Source organism: Sinocyclocheilus rhinocerous, unplaced genomic scaffold, assembly GCF_001515625.1.
Source record: "Sinocyclocheilus rhinocerous isolate Xijiao unplaced genomic scaffold, SAMN03320098_v1.1 scaffold988, whole genome shotgun sequence".
Classification (NCBI taxonomy): Eukaryota; Metazoa; Chordata; class Actinopteri; order Cypriniformes; family Cyprinidae; genus Sinocyclocheilus; species Sinocyclocheilus rhinocerous.
This window is the reverse complement of record NW_015650363.1, coordinates 940,253-958,782: the sequence shown is the minus strand read 5'-3', so window position 1 is coordinate 958,782 and position 18,530 is coordinate 940,253. Positions and strand designations below refer to the sequence as shown.

Genomic DNA, 18,530 nt, shown 5'->3' with positions numbered 1-18,530 from the left:
TCCCCCCCCCCCCCAAAAAAAACCTTCCAAAAAAGGTAAACGTACTATCATTGCAACATTTGAGTTTTTTTTTTCTCCCCACGAAATTGAATGTGGCAAACAAAAGGCAAATTCATTTAGTTCACAGAGAAAATCTCCTGCCAAACCGCAATGACAATAATGATCATTTTATTCCACCCTCGTCCTGTCAGCGAATTCTGTTGGGACGAACAAGCTCCATCGAAAAGAGCAAAAGCCAAGAGAAAACGACAACCGAAAAGGAACATTTGTATTTACATATATCACTTTTTTGTTTCCAACTCATAGGCCCAGGAACCCCTGAAGTCTATATGGAGGTGCCCCTGTCTGGGTCATTGCAGTAGCTGAAGTTGGGGGCCGGGGTGTGCTGATATGGGATGCTGGACATTGTCTTGATGGGGCTGCGAAAGAAGCCGCCGTTGGGGGCCCGCTGCCGGAAGGGCCCCCCAGTCCGGTGGTCCTGCACGGCCCCGAAGGCGAAACCGGCTGCTGCTTTGGCCGACAGGCTGCGGCTGAGAGTCTGGATCTGCTCAGGGATGAAGGTTGTGGTGGTGATGTGCGTGTTGCGGAAGTCGCTGATCTGCTCCAGGGCCTGCCGGGCGGCTGGGAGGGAGTCCATGTCCAGGGGCGTCAGGTCGATGGAGGAGGTGGAGTACTGTTTGTGGGGGCTCTCGTCCTCCGTGCACAAGCTGTTAACCCGGTGATGAAGGTGCTCCAGGTCGATCTCCTTATCGTCCTAGAGAAGGGGAGAACGGGAGGAGGAAAGTGGAGTGGGGAGGGGTGCGGGAAGAAAATAAGGAAGGAGAGAAGAACAGGAGGAGGAGCGAAGGTTGTTACAGGATCAGAGGAGAAAAGAGGTGTAAAGTGAAGAGAAGGGGTGTGTAATCGTAAGAGCAGATACAGCAGGATGGATTAGTGAAGCGGGATGGCGTGAAGTGATTAATAGGGAAATGGAAGGGCAGTGGAGGAAGAAGAGGAAACACAGGCAAAGAAAGGTGAGAAAAGGAGGGAAGTGGTTAGCCAATGAGATGGGAAGGAAGTGTTTGGATACAGTTGGGAATGGAAAGAACATTTAGAAGAAGGTTGAGGGTGGGTGTTGATGGAGAATTAGCAGGCCCAATGAGGTTTCAGCATTTGCATGGTTAGCAAGACAGAGAAAGAGGGGGGTGGGGATGGTACAAAAAGGGAAACATACTGAGCTACGGTAATGAAAACACACCAGTCTTAACTAGTACTGTCCTTGGACTTATCGAGAATAATCAACAACCTTAATGTAATTGCGTGACACATGGATCTTTGCATATGTAGATGCAGTCTACAAAACCTTTCCACTTTCAAGCCATCTGAAACCACGGTTGTGACAGCACTGTAGCTTATCTACTGTATAATATCTACTATATAGCTTATCTACTATATAACTGTATTAACATAACAACTAAAATATGTTAATTGCTTAAAACAAAAAACAAACTCACGGGGTGACGTGGGCTGACATTGGCTGTAGTGAGATAAATTGGCCTTTGGTTTGGACCAGCATAAAGCACTTTGTTGATTGCAGCCACCAGGGGCAGGCAGCTTGGCCCTGAGTAAAGAGGGGCGGAGGGGAAACCTGGTCGGGCTGAAGGGGCCGGGAAGTCAGGGGGGCAGCTCGTAGGTACCTGTCCTACCACCACGGTGGAGGAAGGCAGTATTAAAAGGGGTGTAGGAGTGAAGGGAACAGGGATTGTGGGAAGGCTGTTACATGACAGGACATATTTTTGGTGTTTTCTTGAACTAACAAGAGACTCTGTGCTTTTCAGAATACTTTGTTGTGTTTTGAATTTATTATCACTTACGTTTTTTTTTTGTGGGGCAGGGTGAGATTGCTCAAAATATGACTCTAAACCAAGGCATTTTATTCTAAGATTTATAGATATGGATGTGACACTAGGGTGAAATCTTTAAACCAGTGGTTCTCAACCTTTTCAGCACAGTTATAATTGAGCTACATTCGGCATCTGTCCAACTATATGTGACAAAATGTGTAACTGAATATCTGAAGGATTAAGTACAAACATATCATCTTTGTCTTCTGAAGCATGCATACAACACAAAGGTCAATTGTTGTCTAAAACTACAATCATATTTAGATCTATTAGTTTGCCTTCAAAAAAGTCTGAGTGGTATGATTTCAGTCAGATTAAAGTGTTTACATGACATTAAAAAAAAATATATATATTGCTTGAGTGTGACTAAAGGTGCATGTAAACACTTATTGTGAATATATCCTTTGAAATGATAACAAATGTGCTGGTTTTCAAACGTTTTATTAACAGAGAAAAATGTCTTTATATTTGTCTTTAAAATATATTTATATATTAAAATATATAGCTTTTTTTCTGCCCTATTGGAAGTTAACTCATTGGTAGTTACAATATTTGATTATAAATCTTAATATTTTAAATATATATCTTAGAAATTATATCACTAATATATATAAATGCTTCATTTGAAGTTTGTTGAGGCCCCCTAGTGGCCCCCCTGAATGAGAACCACTGCTTTAAACGGCATCTTACCTGTATCATTGACTGTATTGGGATTGTGGGATTGAATACTGAACTAGGCACTTAGTCTGGCTATGTAGCACCAGTCTAAATATTGAACAAGTTTTGCAAACGCCAGCTTGCTGGGCAAAAGCTATGCATATGGGCTGCTCCACTCCAAAGCTACACAGTTCAAATAACTGTTTGCGCTGTCATTTCTGTATTCTTTTAGCCAATTTTGTCTAGTCTCTATGCAACTTGGCACTAATGGGATGATCTCTGTGGGCTTTAGATAAAAAATGAAGATATGTATTGAAGATAGCCTGCATTCTTGCATTCCTGAGCAAATGTAAATCTCAAGGTTTCTGGAAATAAATGGTAATGACCTTCCTTGTAGCACCCTGCCGGATTGTCACTCTGACTCAGCAGCAAATGTGCGATTGCTTCAGTCCGAACAAAATGTATTGTTTTGCATTGCATTTGGTGCTGGGGGCGATTTCATAACCTACGTGGGCTCGAGGCTTGGAGTAGTGTGGAAAGAGTGTAGCTTAGTGCTGGCAGAAGACAGTTCGCGACGGGATGGCGAACGTGTGCCTCAACTTGGAGTCGAGGGGTGTGGCGCAGCATGCAGGTGACAGGTGATTGGAGGAAGGCCTAAGCGTGTGCATGATGTCAGTCTGCAGCTCATGACACGGCTCGTCTTGCCTCACAGACGGTCCGTCTGCTTGTGTCTGTGTGCGTGCATGTGCGAGCGCGTGTGAAAGGACAGAGGACCGAACAGATGAGGCAGGCAGATGAGAGGATGGGGAAGAGGTTGTTTTCAGAGGTGGGGGAATGAGTAGAAAAAGACAACAAACAATCAGTCAGCACACAGACGTTTTTTTTTTCTTTTCTTTTTTTTATGTCCAAGGAGCCAGATACCTGGAAGTGTGAGATGGTAAAAATGGCATTTTGCATTTCTCTCCCACGCCCGCTTTAACCCCTCAACACAGAGTACTTATCTATAAAACAAAATCAACAAAATAAAAGTTGTTTCAGGCTTTGACAGCAGAATAACATGATTTTCTGGTCTATTCTGAAAAATAATCAAACATTTTCAGAGTAATGACTGACACAGAATGCTGTTTGGCGTTCAGCGGCCTTTAATTATGTGGCTACATGAGGTCTGACTTTCAAATTCTCACTATTAAAGCCACTGTGAATATAATTTCAATACAGTTTCTCTTTAGGATTAAAAGACAGCAAAATATATTTTCTCCCCCCTTTTCTTGCTTTTAAGACCGAAAAACATTTGGGCATTTGAATGCAGACCTCATACTGTGGCCTAGAAATGTAGAGGCACCGCAGGATTCCAGACAGCCACAATATCAATGACACAGCAGACATCTGAGGTGAAGAACTTTTCATCATTTAGTTTTTCAGGAATGATTAGGACACAAAGCTTGGCATGTGAAATGGCTTATTCACACAGCAAAACCTCCGGTTCTCTGGACCGCCTGTTCATCCTCTCTGGATTGGCAGTTGGTGCGCTATAAAACCTTGAACTTGGGTGGAAAAGCGTAATTCAGCACTACAAGTCTGAACTCGTTTTGACGACTTGTCGTATCGAATTATTTCATATCAATTGCGACACCACAGAAGGAGACATGATGGCGAGATCCCAGAGAAACAGAGAGGAATCAGGGACAAACTAACACCATGGCATATGCAACGTATGTATTGGTGTGTGTGTGTGTCAGTCACAGAGACACAAGCACAAAGTCATTCTATTGTTCTGATGTGCAATGAACTTAGTGTTAGCCAGGTGTCAAGAAATATTACAAAGAAAAGAGGAAGCAGACAGGAAGAATTAAGGATGTACCAAGACACTAGGACACACCAAACAAAAAGTTGCATCATGCTGAAAGATGAAAGAATGTTTTTTAAGGATGTGCCAAAATGACAATTAGAAAAGACAAAATGACAACAAATACTGCAAAAATCATTTTCTTAATCAGTATTTTTGCTTTGTTTTCCAGTAAAATTATTCAAATATCCTTAAAATAAGATCATTTTTGATTAACTTATATAATAACTTATTATTTAATTATTTTCTGAATACATAGATAATTTTACTGGAAAAAAGTAACAAAAAAAATACTCTCTTAAACACTTTTTTTTTGTTTGTTTGCAGTAAAGGAAGGTAAATAAAACTCTGCTTCAAACTAAAGAGCTTTAATTGTAGAACCGAAAACATCTGTGACATGAGTGTGATATGTGCTAATTTATGTGCTAATTTTTAGTGTTTGTCTTGTCTTGGTCGCTTTTGGCATTAACACTTGTCGCTCACTGAACCATGCGTGTTAAAATGCGTGCTTATCAGCATGTCAGTGTGAATATTTGAGCAAAGCTCTGCCAAGCTTCTACTCTGATGGAACCATCTGGAAGAGTGCTCCGAGGAATGAGCCCAACTCAGCATGATCCAGCCACTGGGGATGAAAGGAGCGGGTTCAAGTGTGACCAGAGCCAAAGCGCTCCACCCTACTTGAAAAATCCTCCGAGAGAATCATCTCTGTGCTCAGTGTTATATCTTCAACTACACCACTATGTTAGCTGTAATTAATGACTAAACATGCTTACAGTATATAGTACAAGGTCCAATGTTAACTTTCTGGAACACAGGCCAAAGGCAGGTAAATTTACAGGCTAAATATATTTAAGGTATAAGTGATTTTATTCGGCATTATTTTTATTAAAAATATATTTTTCGTCCTACAATGTACATTTGTGACAAAATGCAATTTATTGTGCAGCATCATAGAAAAATAATATTATTTTTGTATTTTGCTGCACAACACATTGAATGATGCATTATACAGTACAATTAAAAAGTTTGAGGTCGATAAGATTTTTTGAAAGAAATTAATAATTTTAAGATGCATTAAACTCATCAAAAGTGACAATCAAGATATTTATAATGTTATTTTCTATTTATTTATATTCTATTTAATAAATGCTGTTTTTTAAACATTCTACTCATCAACAAACCCTGAACAAAAATATTAAGCAGCACAATTAAAAAAAAAAAAACTTTGATAATCATCATAAATGTTTCTTGAACGTCAAATCAGCAAATTAAAACGATTTCTGACAGATCATGTCACACTCAAGACTACAGTAATGGCTGCAGGATATTCAGCTTTGCCATCACAAGAATAAAATACATTTTAAAATATATTCAAATAGAAAATTTTTAGTAGTAACATTTTTAAAATAGTTATTTTAAATTGTAAAAATATTTCACAATATTACTGTTTTAATGTATTTTTGTTTAAATAAATGCATCCATTGAGAGCATAAGATACTTTTTCAGAAACATTAAAAAATCTTACAGACCACAAAATTTTGAATGGTAATGTATTATTTAATGGCATAAAAAAGTTAAGACATCTTAGATAAAGCACTGATAGCAAATTTTTCACATTAAAAAAATGTGACTATGTCAGAAATGTCAGACTATCATTATTACAATTCGATTTAAACCATGTAATGTCACAGTTCTCCATAAAGTTCCCAGCCATTTTAATTCAGAGTTAACTTGGACCTTGTTTATATGTGAGTAAAAATAAGTCATTCAAATTCTTATAAGACTTAAATCTGCTATTTGTGGCATGCCGTTATAAAAAAACTAACACTATATTGAATCCTGTTAAATCAACAGGATTAAAAAATGCTCATCTGCCATTTCTAGAAGAAACAGATGAGTTACACTAATGTCGGAACATTATGATGACCAGCGGAGTGGACGACGGCCTTCAGAGGAACAGGGATGAAGGAGAGGCGCTCTCTCTGTGGGGTCATGAGCGGCCTGCTGCAGTGGCCCCTGACCACTGATCAAATGCACTATGGAGATTGTTTTTCAGGAGGAACGCTGGAGATGAAATGCTGTGTTTTTTGGCCTGTGGAGAGTCTGATGACATGGACCGGAGGGGTGTGAGGAAAGGTCAGTGGTGTATGTTGGTTGGGCTGGGTGGATGATGGGACTCAGTTGGAGTAATGATGAGAGAGATGGGGATGTGATATCAGGAAAGGAAACAACCACAATATGACAGCTGCAGAAGATAACAAGGAGCTATAAACCCATCAAATCAAAGAAATGCATCAAGAGCAACATCACAAAGGTTCATTCACAGCCATATGAATGTGTTGTCACTGTTACGAAGTGTTGTCATGTGAAATGCAAGCGTTTAACTGAGTGTGTGCTCATTTGTTAATTAACGTTAACTGGATGCCAAAGAACCATAGGCAAACAGTTGTAAGAACAAGAAAAACAATATGTGCAAATACATTAATCTAAACTGATCTTCATGAAATGAAGGATGGGATATTAAAGAAAATTTAGAGCCTTGTCTTAAAGTAATTATCCAGATATATGCAGCTTTTATCAGCACATATATTTTCTACTGCACCTGTTTATTTATTTATTTTTTTCTCAGAAGAGCTCTATTACAGTTAATGTGCTTGGCAGGCAATTGAACAACATTGTGTTCTTTTTGGAGAGGTTCATTTGTTTAAGTGCGCTATCAGAAAAATTAATTTGTTGAAAATGTGCTTTGTCTGCTGTTTGTAATGCTGACTATTTCTCATTTTAAACTCTTGTCTTTTTGTTGATGTTACTAATATCCTCCCAAGGCTGGGTGGTATGGTGGTATATGACCAGTAGAGATTCTGCTTAACCATTACATCTGTGCGGCTATCAGGATTTATGTTATTTACAGTTAAAAGTGATGAAGAAACTTAAGTTGTGTCTGTTATATTGGTTACCCTGGCCGAGCAACTTTGCAACTCAATATTATAGAATGATTTGAGGTCACAGGTGCGTATAACTAATTGACACTTTTCTTATTAAAATAATAATTATTATCTTTTAATTTGCAACCAATTTTATTTAAACAATTATTTTAAAATGAAATTATATATATATATATTATAAAGGACAATGAGAAAAAATAATAATTTTAATTTTTTTTTCATTATTTCAATTTCAACTGCATATCAAGCAAAAGGAAAAGTTAACTTGATATAAACTCATATTGTCATAAGACTTTGGTCATACTGCTCATTTTTATGCCTTTGTTTCTCATTGTCCCCTATTAAGTGGAAATTTAAGAGGGAAGTTGCTGAACTTGAAATTCAATAACAACTGTATCCCATCTGTTCTTGGGCAGTTGGAAAATCTCCATATTGTGTTCAAACCTGTGCCATACACTCTTATGTTAATGATACAGGTTTATGATCAACCACATCCCTACATCAACTGTCAAGACTCTCACCTCCTTCGATGGCACTCTGGAGCCCTTCCTTCGCGTCCACCAGGTCTCCACAGTGGCAATAAGACAGGAGAGCACCACACCGGCTGCTAGTACAAAGAAGACCCCAGCAAAGCTGTGGATGTCCAAGGCACTGCCACTCTTTCGAGTGCCCACAGGAGAGTACAGGTCGCAGGGACTGTCCCGCGGCCACCACTTCAGCTTCAAGATGTCCATGTCTCCATTCTGCTGAAGCTCCAAGATCCTGGACATGGACAAACATATAGATGATTCATTAGTTAGTGGCACTTCTCAGACTACTTCAAACTACATCTATGTTACAACATTTATTCTGGAATACAGATAATGAAGAATCCATACCATCACATATTAGGCCAAAATTTTTTCAAAAAGAATTTGGCTGGAAGTGTAATGGTGTGGATTTCTGATATTTGTGATGGTAATGACAACTGACTTTTTGGAAGCCTTGGACTTCCTAACAAAACAAGTTAGATAGCAGTTGGTTGACTTTCAACATAATGTATAATAAAAAAGAATTATACAAAGAAATAGTTTTCTTTTTGAATTATTACAAATTCTATATATTACTGTGGCTCTCAATCAGGGCGCCGAAGCCCACTAGGGGGACTCAGCAAAGCTTCCAGGGGGGTCTTACAATGACTTAAAAGTATTAAATGAATAAATTATTAATAATATATTAAAATAACCTAACTAGGAAAAAACAAACAAACAACAGAAACAAGATAATAAAAAATCATATTCCCCCCACCCCCACCCAAAACTAACTTAAATATTGTTCTTATTGAGGACTATCTGGTTCTTCAATTCTATAAAAATACAAAATTAATCATGGATAATTAATTTGATATATCAATACTCACAGTTTCTCTTAATAAAAGTAAACAGCTTTGTCATAATTACAGCATAAATATCAAAAATGTTTTATATATCCTTTACAATAATGGATTGAATATTGAACATTGTCTTGGACAACGGAGGACCTATGAGTCAAGAAGGTTGAGAAGCACTGATATAAAAATATGAATCTACATTTAACCTCAATAATATTTCAATTACAAATGCTTGATGACAGCAATTCATTAAATACTTGAGGTCAGTAATTAATTAAAAACAAAAACCCTTGAAAATAAACTGATTAAAAATAGGATTTTCATGAACGTGCAAAGCTGAATTTGACTGATTTTAAAACTGTTTATACAGTATGCAGTTTAAAAATGCTGGCAATTTCTGCACTTTTAAAAAGGAAAAAGTAAGAGACATAAAAAAATCCATTATAACCCACCATCTAAAACTAGAGTATTTTTCTTCAAAATTACAGGAGACAGAAATGTTCCCCTAACTGAAGAATCATCCATTTGCTCAGAAATAACTTTGCTGCTTCAATTCAGTTAAAGTAAGACATATATGAAGATTTATTAGATAACTGAAGTGCTGCACTCCATGCCTGGACATTTACTACTGGCCTAAATATATGCACAATTACGCACAATTTTATTGTGTCGCATTACAGAGATGGAGTGTGTTACGGATTGAAATTTAATGTCAGATTGCTTCATTCTTACACATTAATTGAGCCACTGAGATCTGTGTAACACCATATAAATAACTCGGAACAGTCCCAGTCTGTTCAGCGGCATCTGTAGCTGCAGTGATTGACTTTTTTTCCCCAACAGCAGGGGGCAGTGTCTCATCAGCAATAATGCTAAGCTACAGCATCTACCTCACCATAAAGAACGAGCGTGTTCTGATGTAGCGACGGCAGTTTGTATTAATGCCAGTCCAGCGGCTGCAAATTAATGATAATGAATACAGGACACAAAGGTTTAGGAGAATTTGCCTCATAGATTGGCTGATCTGTATTGCGTGGCGGTCTCTCTCTAGCCTGATTGTCTGCAGTCAGGAGTCACTGCACAGTTTCATCCCAGAGGAGGAGACTAGCGAGCTTCCAAGAGCCCATATTCACATCCAAACTGCAGTTGCTGCAAACACTTACCCAAACATCCACGCACGCAATGCAAATGTTCAGTATTCACAGTAACACACAGGACAAAAACCCTGTTCAACGCTTATTCAGAAAGCTATCCTTCATTTTTATATCCTCATCCATGTCTCATAACACAGTGCAGGAGTAAAATGTGTCCTATTGCATTCAGCAGATGGAGAATGTCCCATCCACATTCTGCTATGGACACAGCTCACAGGACTCACAACAAGGTGGACCAATGTTGAGAGATTTGCTTTATAGACCACTTTTTAAACGTGCCAACAACATTTAGCCATGCAACACTGCCCACATATGTTGCTTCAGAGGTTTCAGAGTGTGATAGCAGAGACCTGAAAGCACAATGAGGACAATTCAAGATAACAGCACAAAACATACCAAGGGAACCGTGATCCAGCGCCATTACAATGCCAAGTACTGTGACTGAGTAAGCAAAGATGTAATCAATGTCGCAATGATCTTTACAGGGCATTGCTGAAAATGAAAGAATCAGTCTACTCAAAAATGGACATTCTGTCATTATTTATTTGCCCTGTTGTCAGAGTACTATAAAAAAGCAGCATGGCAAATGCAGTATATTCCAGGTTTTAAGAAGCCATACATTATCTTTGTGTTGTTAATATTCACAAAATAATTATGTTTTGCAAATATATTTTGTGAAAATCTACTAACATTATAAGTGAAAATTAACATTAAAAGTTCACCATGACTGTTAAATAACTCGGCATGAGATTGGTGTATTGAACAGAAGAAGAAAAATGATTTAGAAACTATTTTCACTCAGAAATTGATAGTATTTTCCAATTAATTACAAAGAATTGGCAAGTAACATGTTGAATTAAACTTGGACTTTTGAAGTAAGAAACCTACTTCATGTGTGACAGCAGAGTTATTTCAGTATTATTTTAATACCATTATACTATTTATTATTTTGAGTTGGCTATTATTTTTATATTTTCAGTTTCCATTTTAATTTTGGTTTCAGAAATTGTGCTTGACATTTTTTATTTTTTATATTTTTTTAATATATATATTTAGTTTTTTAAATTTCAGTTTAGTTTTAGTAATTTAAGCACTTATTTTAAGATAGTTGCCAAGGCAACATTTCTAATTTTCTATTATCTAATATTATTTTATGTCAGCATTATTTCAATTACCATACTTTTTTTAAAAAAATAGTTAACAATACTTTTTACTAACAATACTAATTCTTGAGTGAGGTTAGATAAATGTTCCCCCATTGTGGAGACAGATATGTACATTTAGCCATTTTAAGCCATATGTTTTCATTTTCCATGGTATTAAACTACTGCGATGAGTTCTGAGATGAGATGTCTTGGTCTTCAGTAACAGCCATTCCTTTAAGACCTCATTTCCACCGGAGGTCACCACAGAACAACTTCTATCACAGGCATATGGAACGGCCTACCCTTGAAAAATTAGTCTGTGGCATTTATGAGTGTTGCCATGATAGATGTGTCATCACTTGGTGGGTCAACATGCTGTGTGCTGCTTCAGGGCTCAGATAATAGATTTCATCTGACCACACTGATGGGATGACAAGGAAGAATCAAGCATGAATTTAAAAGAATGCCTTGTGTAATCATTCTTAAGGAGACATTTTATTTTATTCTATTCTTTCTGTGACATCTTTCAACCCAAGTCTAAAATAAGTCTCAGCCTTCAAGGACCTTGTGGTTTTCCGGCAGCTGGTCCTGGGCAAATTAACAGTCTCAGTGCTTAATGAATTAACACCCTGGTGTTTTTAACAAATGAGGAGCTGTGCGATCCACAGGAATTAACACCAGGCACTTTTCCTGCGAGAATCAACTGTCCAGTTTTGCCTTTGAGGATACGCCACATGTTTGTCTTCACGAGTCTCAGGAGAGAAATGACAGTAGACATCTCAGAGGGGACCAGATTTTACCTTGTTAGTTGAGAAGATAAGCCCACTGATGGCCATATGCTGAAAGTAAGTTTTTTTTAGCACGCTCACTTTCGCTAAACTTCTCTAGATAAGTTTTTGTAATTTGCCATTTTTTCATCGAACACTTCAAATGTTCTTTTTCAAAAACCCAGAGAAAACAAATCACCTAATGAGCACGGTCTTCTTTCTTGCATTGATGTATTTCCTACTGAAACAGGAAGTTTGGGCTTGTCATTTTTATTTAAATAGCCAAAAAAGCTGCTTTGAACAAATATTTACTTTGAAAAGCACTCATTACAAATAAACGGAATTACTAAAAAATATTTTAAAATTAAATAAATACATTTACAGATCATATTTTTATAATTTCTTTTGGTTTTAGTCCAATGACAACATCAACGGCAATTTTAAACTTTTTTATAATGTTACATTATTTTTCTGATAGTATAATCATATTTACACAGGGATCCTTGGCATTAAGAAAGTGAAAATCTCTGCACTAGCATAAAGATTAGCTTTATATCCTATCTAGAAGCTAACAGAGAAACAAAATTCAAATTTTGATTTCATGAGGTCTTCAAAAATTTGCCCTTTTACCGCATAAAAAAGGTTGTTTTCCCTTCAGGCTCACACAGAGAAAACAGCTTCGCAAAAGCAGACATTTTATTTGTTCTTTAGTTCCTCTCCTCCCAAAATAGAGTGATGAATGGAGGGAAAGGTGAGTGATGAGGAGGAGAGGGAGATAAGCGGTGTGCGTGCCAAACAAGTTGTGCTCGACTGACAGGTTAGGGCAAAACGCAAGCAACAAATTCACCTGCTCCGCTCGGTGTTTTTGTCTTTGAACGGCCGTATCACTGACCAGCCACAGTCAAGGGAGTTCAGCTGGCTGTGGTCAATGTTCAATATCGGGGGCTAAACACAAACACTTGGCCCTGTTAAAAGCCCAAGTCCAGATCAACCTGATTCTCCATGACAACTGGGTGATCTGGTAACTGCAACAAGCTTTTATTTAAGACCTCAGTATGACACTGAGCTTGATTCTCGGTCTCTCTGTGTGCCGGGTTGCAGTAGCACTTCAAACTCATTTTTCTGTTCTTCGGGCATAATGCGGTGGGGATTTGCGGTTCTCTCCTCAGGTCTGTCTGTCATGTAGTCTCCTCGCTGTCTGTCATGTAGTCTCCTCGCTCGCCTCTTGGGCCCTGTGTGCTGATTCGAGTGTGGACTGCTGGAGCTGTTGCTATGGCAACCAGCTGCGGCAGAAATGATCACGTTATTAGATGCCTCTGACTGCGGGGAGACAAACTACTTGATAAGAGCTGGGAAAACACGATGAGAAAAGGAACGAAAAGACAAAAGCAAGCAGTTTTTTTTTGCTTTGGAAACAGGGGGAATTTCTTCTCAGCTTATGAATCAGAACATCTGAAGGCTGCTAGACAAGTATAAGCATCATAGCCACTCGTTCAATTTCAATCTCTCTATGCAGACCATATATGTTCGGTACAGCAGGGGGAGAAAACGAAACATTTTTTTTTTTATTAAACAGTGGTTTACTGAACAAATTGTCTCGGTCTTTAAAGAAATACAATTACAAATTCCTTAAGGATAAAAAAAATCTATATGCTGTAAACTGGAGCGTTCACTCGTGCTCCACGCTGCTGCTTGAACTGAAGTTCTACAGCAATCTGTTATGCCACATCAAAGAGCGTTTAATTTCCTGATAAAATGGACAAAATTTGAAAGATGAGACTTTGTTTCTTATTGAAAGTAACAAAACACAGTGCTTATCGTGATTATTGGTGCTTAAAATTGGTTAATAGGCTACAATGCTGTATTCGTCATGTACAATATGCATACCGAACCGAAAGACACGTATTGAAAATTTGCGGTACGAATATGTGTACTGTTACACCCCTAATATATATACTATATATACATAAAAGAAAAATTGAAGATGCTTTAATAATTCTAAGTCTGTACATTCAATGAGGGAATATTCTGGACTGGACTGCAAATTAAGCTCAGATTGACATAATTTGTGTCATAATGCCAATGACCACAACAGTTAGTTTCCACTTGTCCCTTATCTTCTGTAAAAAAAAAAAAAAAAAATCTAGGTTACAGTAATGAACTTACAATGGAAGTGAATGGGGCCAATCTGTAAATCTGTAAATGTCAAAATACTCACTGTTTCAACAGTATAGCCACACTGTAAAAAATTATCGTGATTTTAACGGTAAAAGACTGTACAAATGCCACAGTAAAAACCTGTTAAATGATTAACATTGAGTTTCCTTACTATATACGGTGAATAACTGTAATAGATCTAACCTTTGTTTTCGAGAACGTAGCCTCAGTCAACACTCATAGACTGTGTCTGAAATCACACCCTACACCCTCATTAACAGCAGATGATGATTAATCATCTCCACAAACAGCATTACCAGCTTCACTCATTACTAACCAGTTTGACTTTATTTCTGTCATATATCTACAAAACATTTTTGAGAATTAACAGAATTAACAATAAACTATATTGTATTGAAAATGTTTTGTTTGGCCTCACCATTTTGGCGATCAGTGGTTGCTTTAGTTGTGCTCTTGACCCTTGACTCTTTATTGTTATTTTTTCTCTGCTGTTATAACTGTTTAAAAAAAAAAAAAACACTTGTTATGACATGAAAAGCTGAGAGAAATTGCAATGAAGTTGGCAATGAAACTGTTGCTTTAACCAATCAGATTTTGAGTTGGCAGCACCAGGGCCATCTAGCTGGCTAACGATGACGTCAGCATTTTCTCATCCTTTGATTGGATGGTCAGCGGGGTTTATTACACAGACCTGGCAACCCGAGGGGGAACACAAATTCCAGAGGGGAACAGAATCGACTGCTACACCGGCTCTGTGTGAAAGACTCGTGAAGATGAAAAACCACTAGAGTATGGTAGGTTCATTTTCATTTTTGACTCTTTTATCGCTTGATGCGTTGCATTCTGATGTTATTTGCGCGATATAAAGCCAGGTTTAAGTTTCCGTAAGAATATCTCAGTTTCCCGAGTGGAGCTGTATTAACCGGTCTTTTCCTCCGGCCGCAGCGCCGCTGGCAGAGGCAGACCAGCGGGGAGATGAGCGTCACAGAGGTACGTTAAAACACATGTATACACTTTTCTTTATCGTCTTGTATTAATTATTTTAATGTTACTTGCTCACTTTCCTAGTAAAGCTGTGCTAACCAGTATTTTCCTCCCGCAGTGCGCTGGCAGACCGGCGGGGAGACTCGTGAAGACGAAAAGCAGTAAGAGAACATTAAATTGTTAGATCAACTTTAAAACACATGTAATCACCTTATTTGTTTTATACCAATGCTATCTGTAAGGTATAAATACGTTTGGGTGAACAAATGTCTGTAAGAACATCGGATGGACTGTATTTGTGTCATTTAGTTATGCTTCAACTACAGATGATGTGTTGCGCAATTGTTAATTGGGTTTCTTTCTTTAGTAATGGCATTCATTCTCGCTACATAAGATACCTATCTGTTATGTAGTGCCCTGTTATACTGCATTACTGTGTAATATTTATGGTTTCTATAGCCGTGGCATCATTATGATGGTATGAAGAGATGGATTAATTCATGTAGGACGCCACTGAAGGCCTAGGTGTAAAATGCACGGCCCGCCACTGGGTTTTAATAACTATTAATGATGATGTAATGATAATGTAATGATCATTTCATGATGTGATTCATGATCTCAATTTGTATCTAACTATATGGTTAAATTAATTTTTGTTTATGGTACTAATATGACTCCACAAGATAAGTTGACAAACTATTGTGAAAGAATTGAAAAACATTTTTATGCACAAGACCTTTAGAGCTACAGTACCTTTTAGACACACACAGACATCAAGAATCAGCACATGAATCTCAACAATGGTGACTATTAATATATATATATTTTTAAATCATGCCACAATGCATGCTGGGTGCCAGTACAAAACTCAAATGAAAGTACAACACCTAAAATCTCAATAAGAGCTTTTGAACACAATGACATAAATAAAGTCACACTGGTTAGTAATAAGAAGCTGATGATGCTGTTTTTGTGGAGCTGTTTAATCCTCCTCTGCTGAGATCTTGATCAATTTAATGTGTTTTATTTTCAGTAGATTTCATCTTTGGCTTTGGCTGTAAGTTGTGTTTCTCTGCTCTTGTTTCTCTTTCCTTCAGTGATTCTGCTTGTTAACAGGTGTTCATCACTAATGCTCAATCCTCATTTAATTATCTCATTAGCTTCATCACTGCTTCAGTGTCACTTCAAAACTCTGTAGTGTGGACACATATAAGTGCTTTTTAAAACTGAGGATTTTGCTGTGGGATTAAAGGGGTTAAATGTGTGAGATGAAAAAAACACACTGTGAAATGTATTTTTAACAGAAATACACTGTTAATTTAATTTACGAATGCAAACTGTAAAAAAACTGTAGATTACTGGCAACCACAGCTGCTGGTATTTCACCGTAAAATCAAGAAAAAAAAACTGCAAAATACTGTAAAACCTAACAGTCAACTTCCTGTTGCGTTTTACCATTGTGCTGGAGAGCAGAGCCTGTGTTTAAGTAAAGGACGGACAGAGAAACACTGATGTTATGCTGCTTGTTGCTTTATTACAAATGCCAATTAGCCAATTTAAGTGCAGTCGGTTTCTGCAAATACAATGAGTTAACTCAAAGGTTTGCATATTAACATTGTGTCAGTTAATGAAATACGGTTCCCTTTCAGTCGGTCACTCTCGACGTCACGTTGAAGACTTTGCTCCTGCTGGCATTGGCCTCCATCAAGAGGGTAGGGGACCTGCATGCATTTTCGGTCAACGATTCGTGCCTAGAGTTCGGGCCGGCTGATTCCCAGGTAACCCTGAGGCCCCGGCCCGGCTATGTGCCCAAGGTTCCCGCTACTCCCTTCAGGGATCAGGTGGTGAACCTCCAAGCGCTGCCCTCGGAGGAGGCAGACCCAGCCCTAGCTTTGCTCTGTCCCGTCCGAGCCTTAAGGGGCTACGTTGACCGGACGCAAAGCTTCAGGACCTCAGACCAGCTCTTTGTCTGTCACGGAGGCCGGCAGAAGGGGAATGCCGTCTCTAAGCAGAGGATGGCCCACTGGATAGTGGATGCCATCACCCTGGCTTATCAGGCACAGGGTGTGCCCTGCCCGTTCAGGTTGCGAGCTCACTCAACTAGAGGTGTTGCATCCTCCTGGGCGCTGGCTCGTGGCGCCTCGCTGTCGGATATCTGTAGAGCTGCGGGCTGGGCGACCCCTAACACGTTCGCTAGATTCTATAGCCTTCGTGTGGAGCCGGTATCCTCCTGTGTTCTCACCTCAAACGGGTAGAAGCACTGAGAGGCCCCGGCTTCGGGTCGGCTTGCAAAAACCACTCCAGAGAGTCCATATAGTAGACCCTGTTGAGTTCCTCCGTCCCCTCGGCAGCCAGACGTTGCGGAGCGTCCGGCGCCAGGCCTTCACTCGTTGAATCCTCGAGAACCGGTAGAAGGCTGGGTTCCATATGTAAGGCCTAAGTGGATCCCATATGTGTAAAGTCCACGGTATAGCCTTGAGCCCGTGTTTCCCCGGCAGACTTCTGCCATTCCAAGAGGGTTCAATCACCTCCATTCTTCCATATGCACCTAAGGAATGTCCATATGTGTATTGCTTCCGAAACCTCCTTCGGGAAGGTTGGAGCTTCCGTAACGTCCCTGTTCCAAGTAGAATGGGTACGTTTTCCCAGTGTTATCCAGTCTTACTCATTGGGTAGTGCCATAGTAGCAGTAGCTGGTCCTCTTGTGAAGCCCTGGCCTATGCCAAAAAGTAGGGGGCGCAGGTGGCTTCCACAGGACACTGGAAGGGGCAGTAGCTGTGGCCTTTTGGTAGGATCCCAATTCGTCGGTCATCCGACGTGACGTCGAGAGTGACCGACTGAAAGGGAACGTCTCGGTTACGTATGGTAACCCTCGTTCCCTGAAGGAGGGACGTTTACAGTGACGTTTTTCACTGTAAATTTAAACAGTTCTGTAAAACCTAAAATGATGCTACCTTATTTTTCACAGTAAAGTTCTGGCAACCACAGCTGCCGGTATTTTACCGTAAATTTAATGAACTTTTTTTACAGTGCACAAGACAAAAACAATACGCATGTTAACATGATTTTAGTGTGAAACAAATCCCTTGCTAAACTTTTCTGTGTAAAGTTATGTCCAACTTAGTTCCCATGACAACATAACATCATAAAGTCTAAACTCTAAACAACTGTGAAAATTATAATTTAATGAAAGTGAAAGTAATAGAAAATAATTTCAACTCGCCCCTTGTTTTTAAACGGCTTTTTAACAAATTGCAACAAAAAATGTATGCATGTGCTTTTATAAACTTCACATTTCTTCTTTTAAATGTTTCAAACATTGGTCTCATTCACTTCTATTGCAAGTACTTTGCTGTAACCTCTATTTTTGCTTTTTTAAAATTTATTTATTTATTTATTTATTTTTTTAATTATTGAGTTAAAATTATTTTTGTGGTGATCAACATTATGCCACAAATGTTGTCAATTGAGTTTAACTGGTACTGAACCCGGAATATTCCTTTAAAGGGGTCATATGATGATGTTGCTAAAAAGAACACTATTTTGTGTATTTGGTGTAATGAAATGTGTTTATGCGGTTTAAGCTTCATAAAACACATTAT

The 18,530-nt window shown here is 38.6% G+C and overlaps 1 protein-coding gene across 3 annotated transcripts in view; it reads right to left on the bottom strand.

The window, feature by feature from the left end:
• Nucleotides 1-28: 28 nt before the first annotated feature.
• The window catches only part of LOC107711862 (glutamate receptor ionotropic, delta-2-like), a 423,523-nt gene continuing 405,021 nt past the window's right edge, over nt 29-18,530 (bottom strand). The window contains exons 15-17 of one of the 3 annotated variants that reach the window (XR_001636744.1): nt 7,853-8,093; nt 3,462-3,541; nt 682-754 (exon numbers count right to left, since the gene is read on the bottom strand). Coding sequence is in view for 2 of the 3 variants with exons in the window: in XM_016516928.1 (XP_016372414.1) it covers nt 326-754; nt 7,853-8,093 (670 nt within the window). In the remaining variant the exon portion in view is untranslated. Of the gene's footprint in view, nt 755-3,213; nt 3,542-7,852; nt 8,094-18,530 lie in introns of those variants that run through there. The other 2 variants (XM_016516928.1, XM_016516929.1) reach the window with 2 other exon arrangements.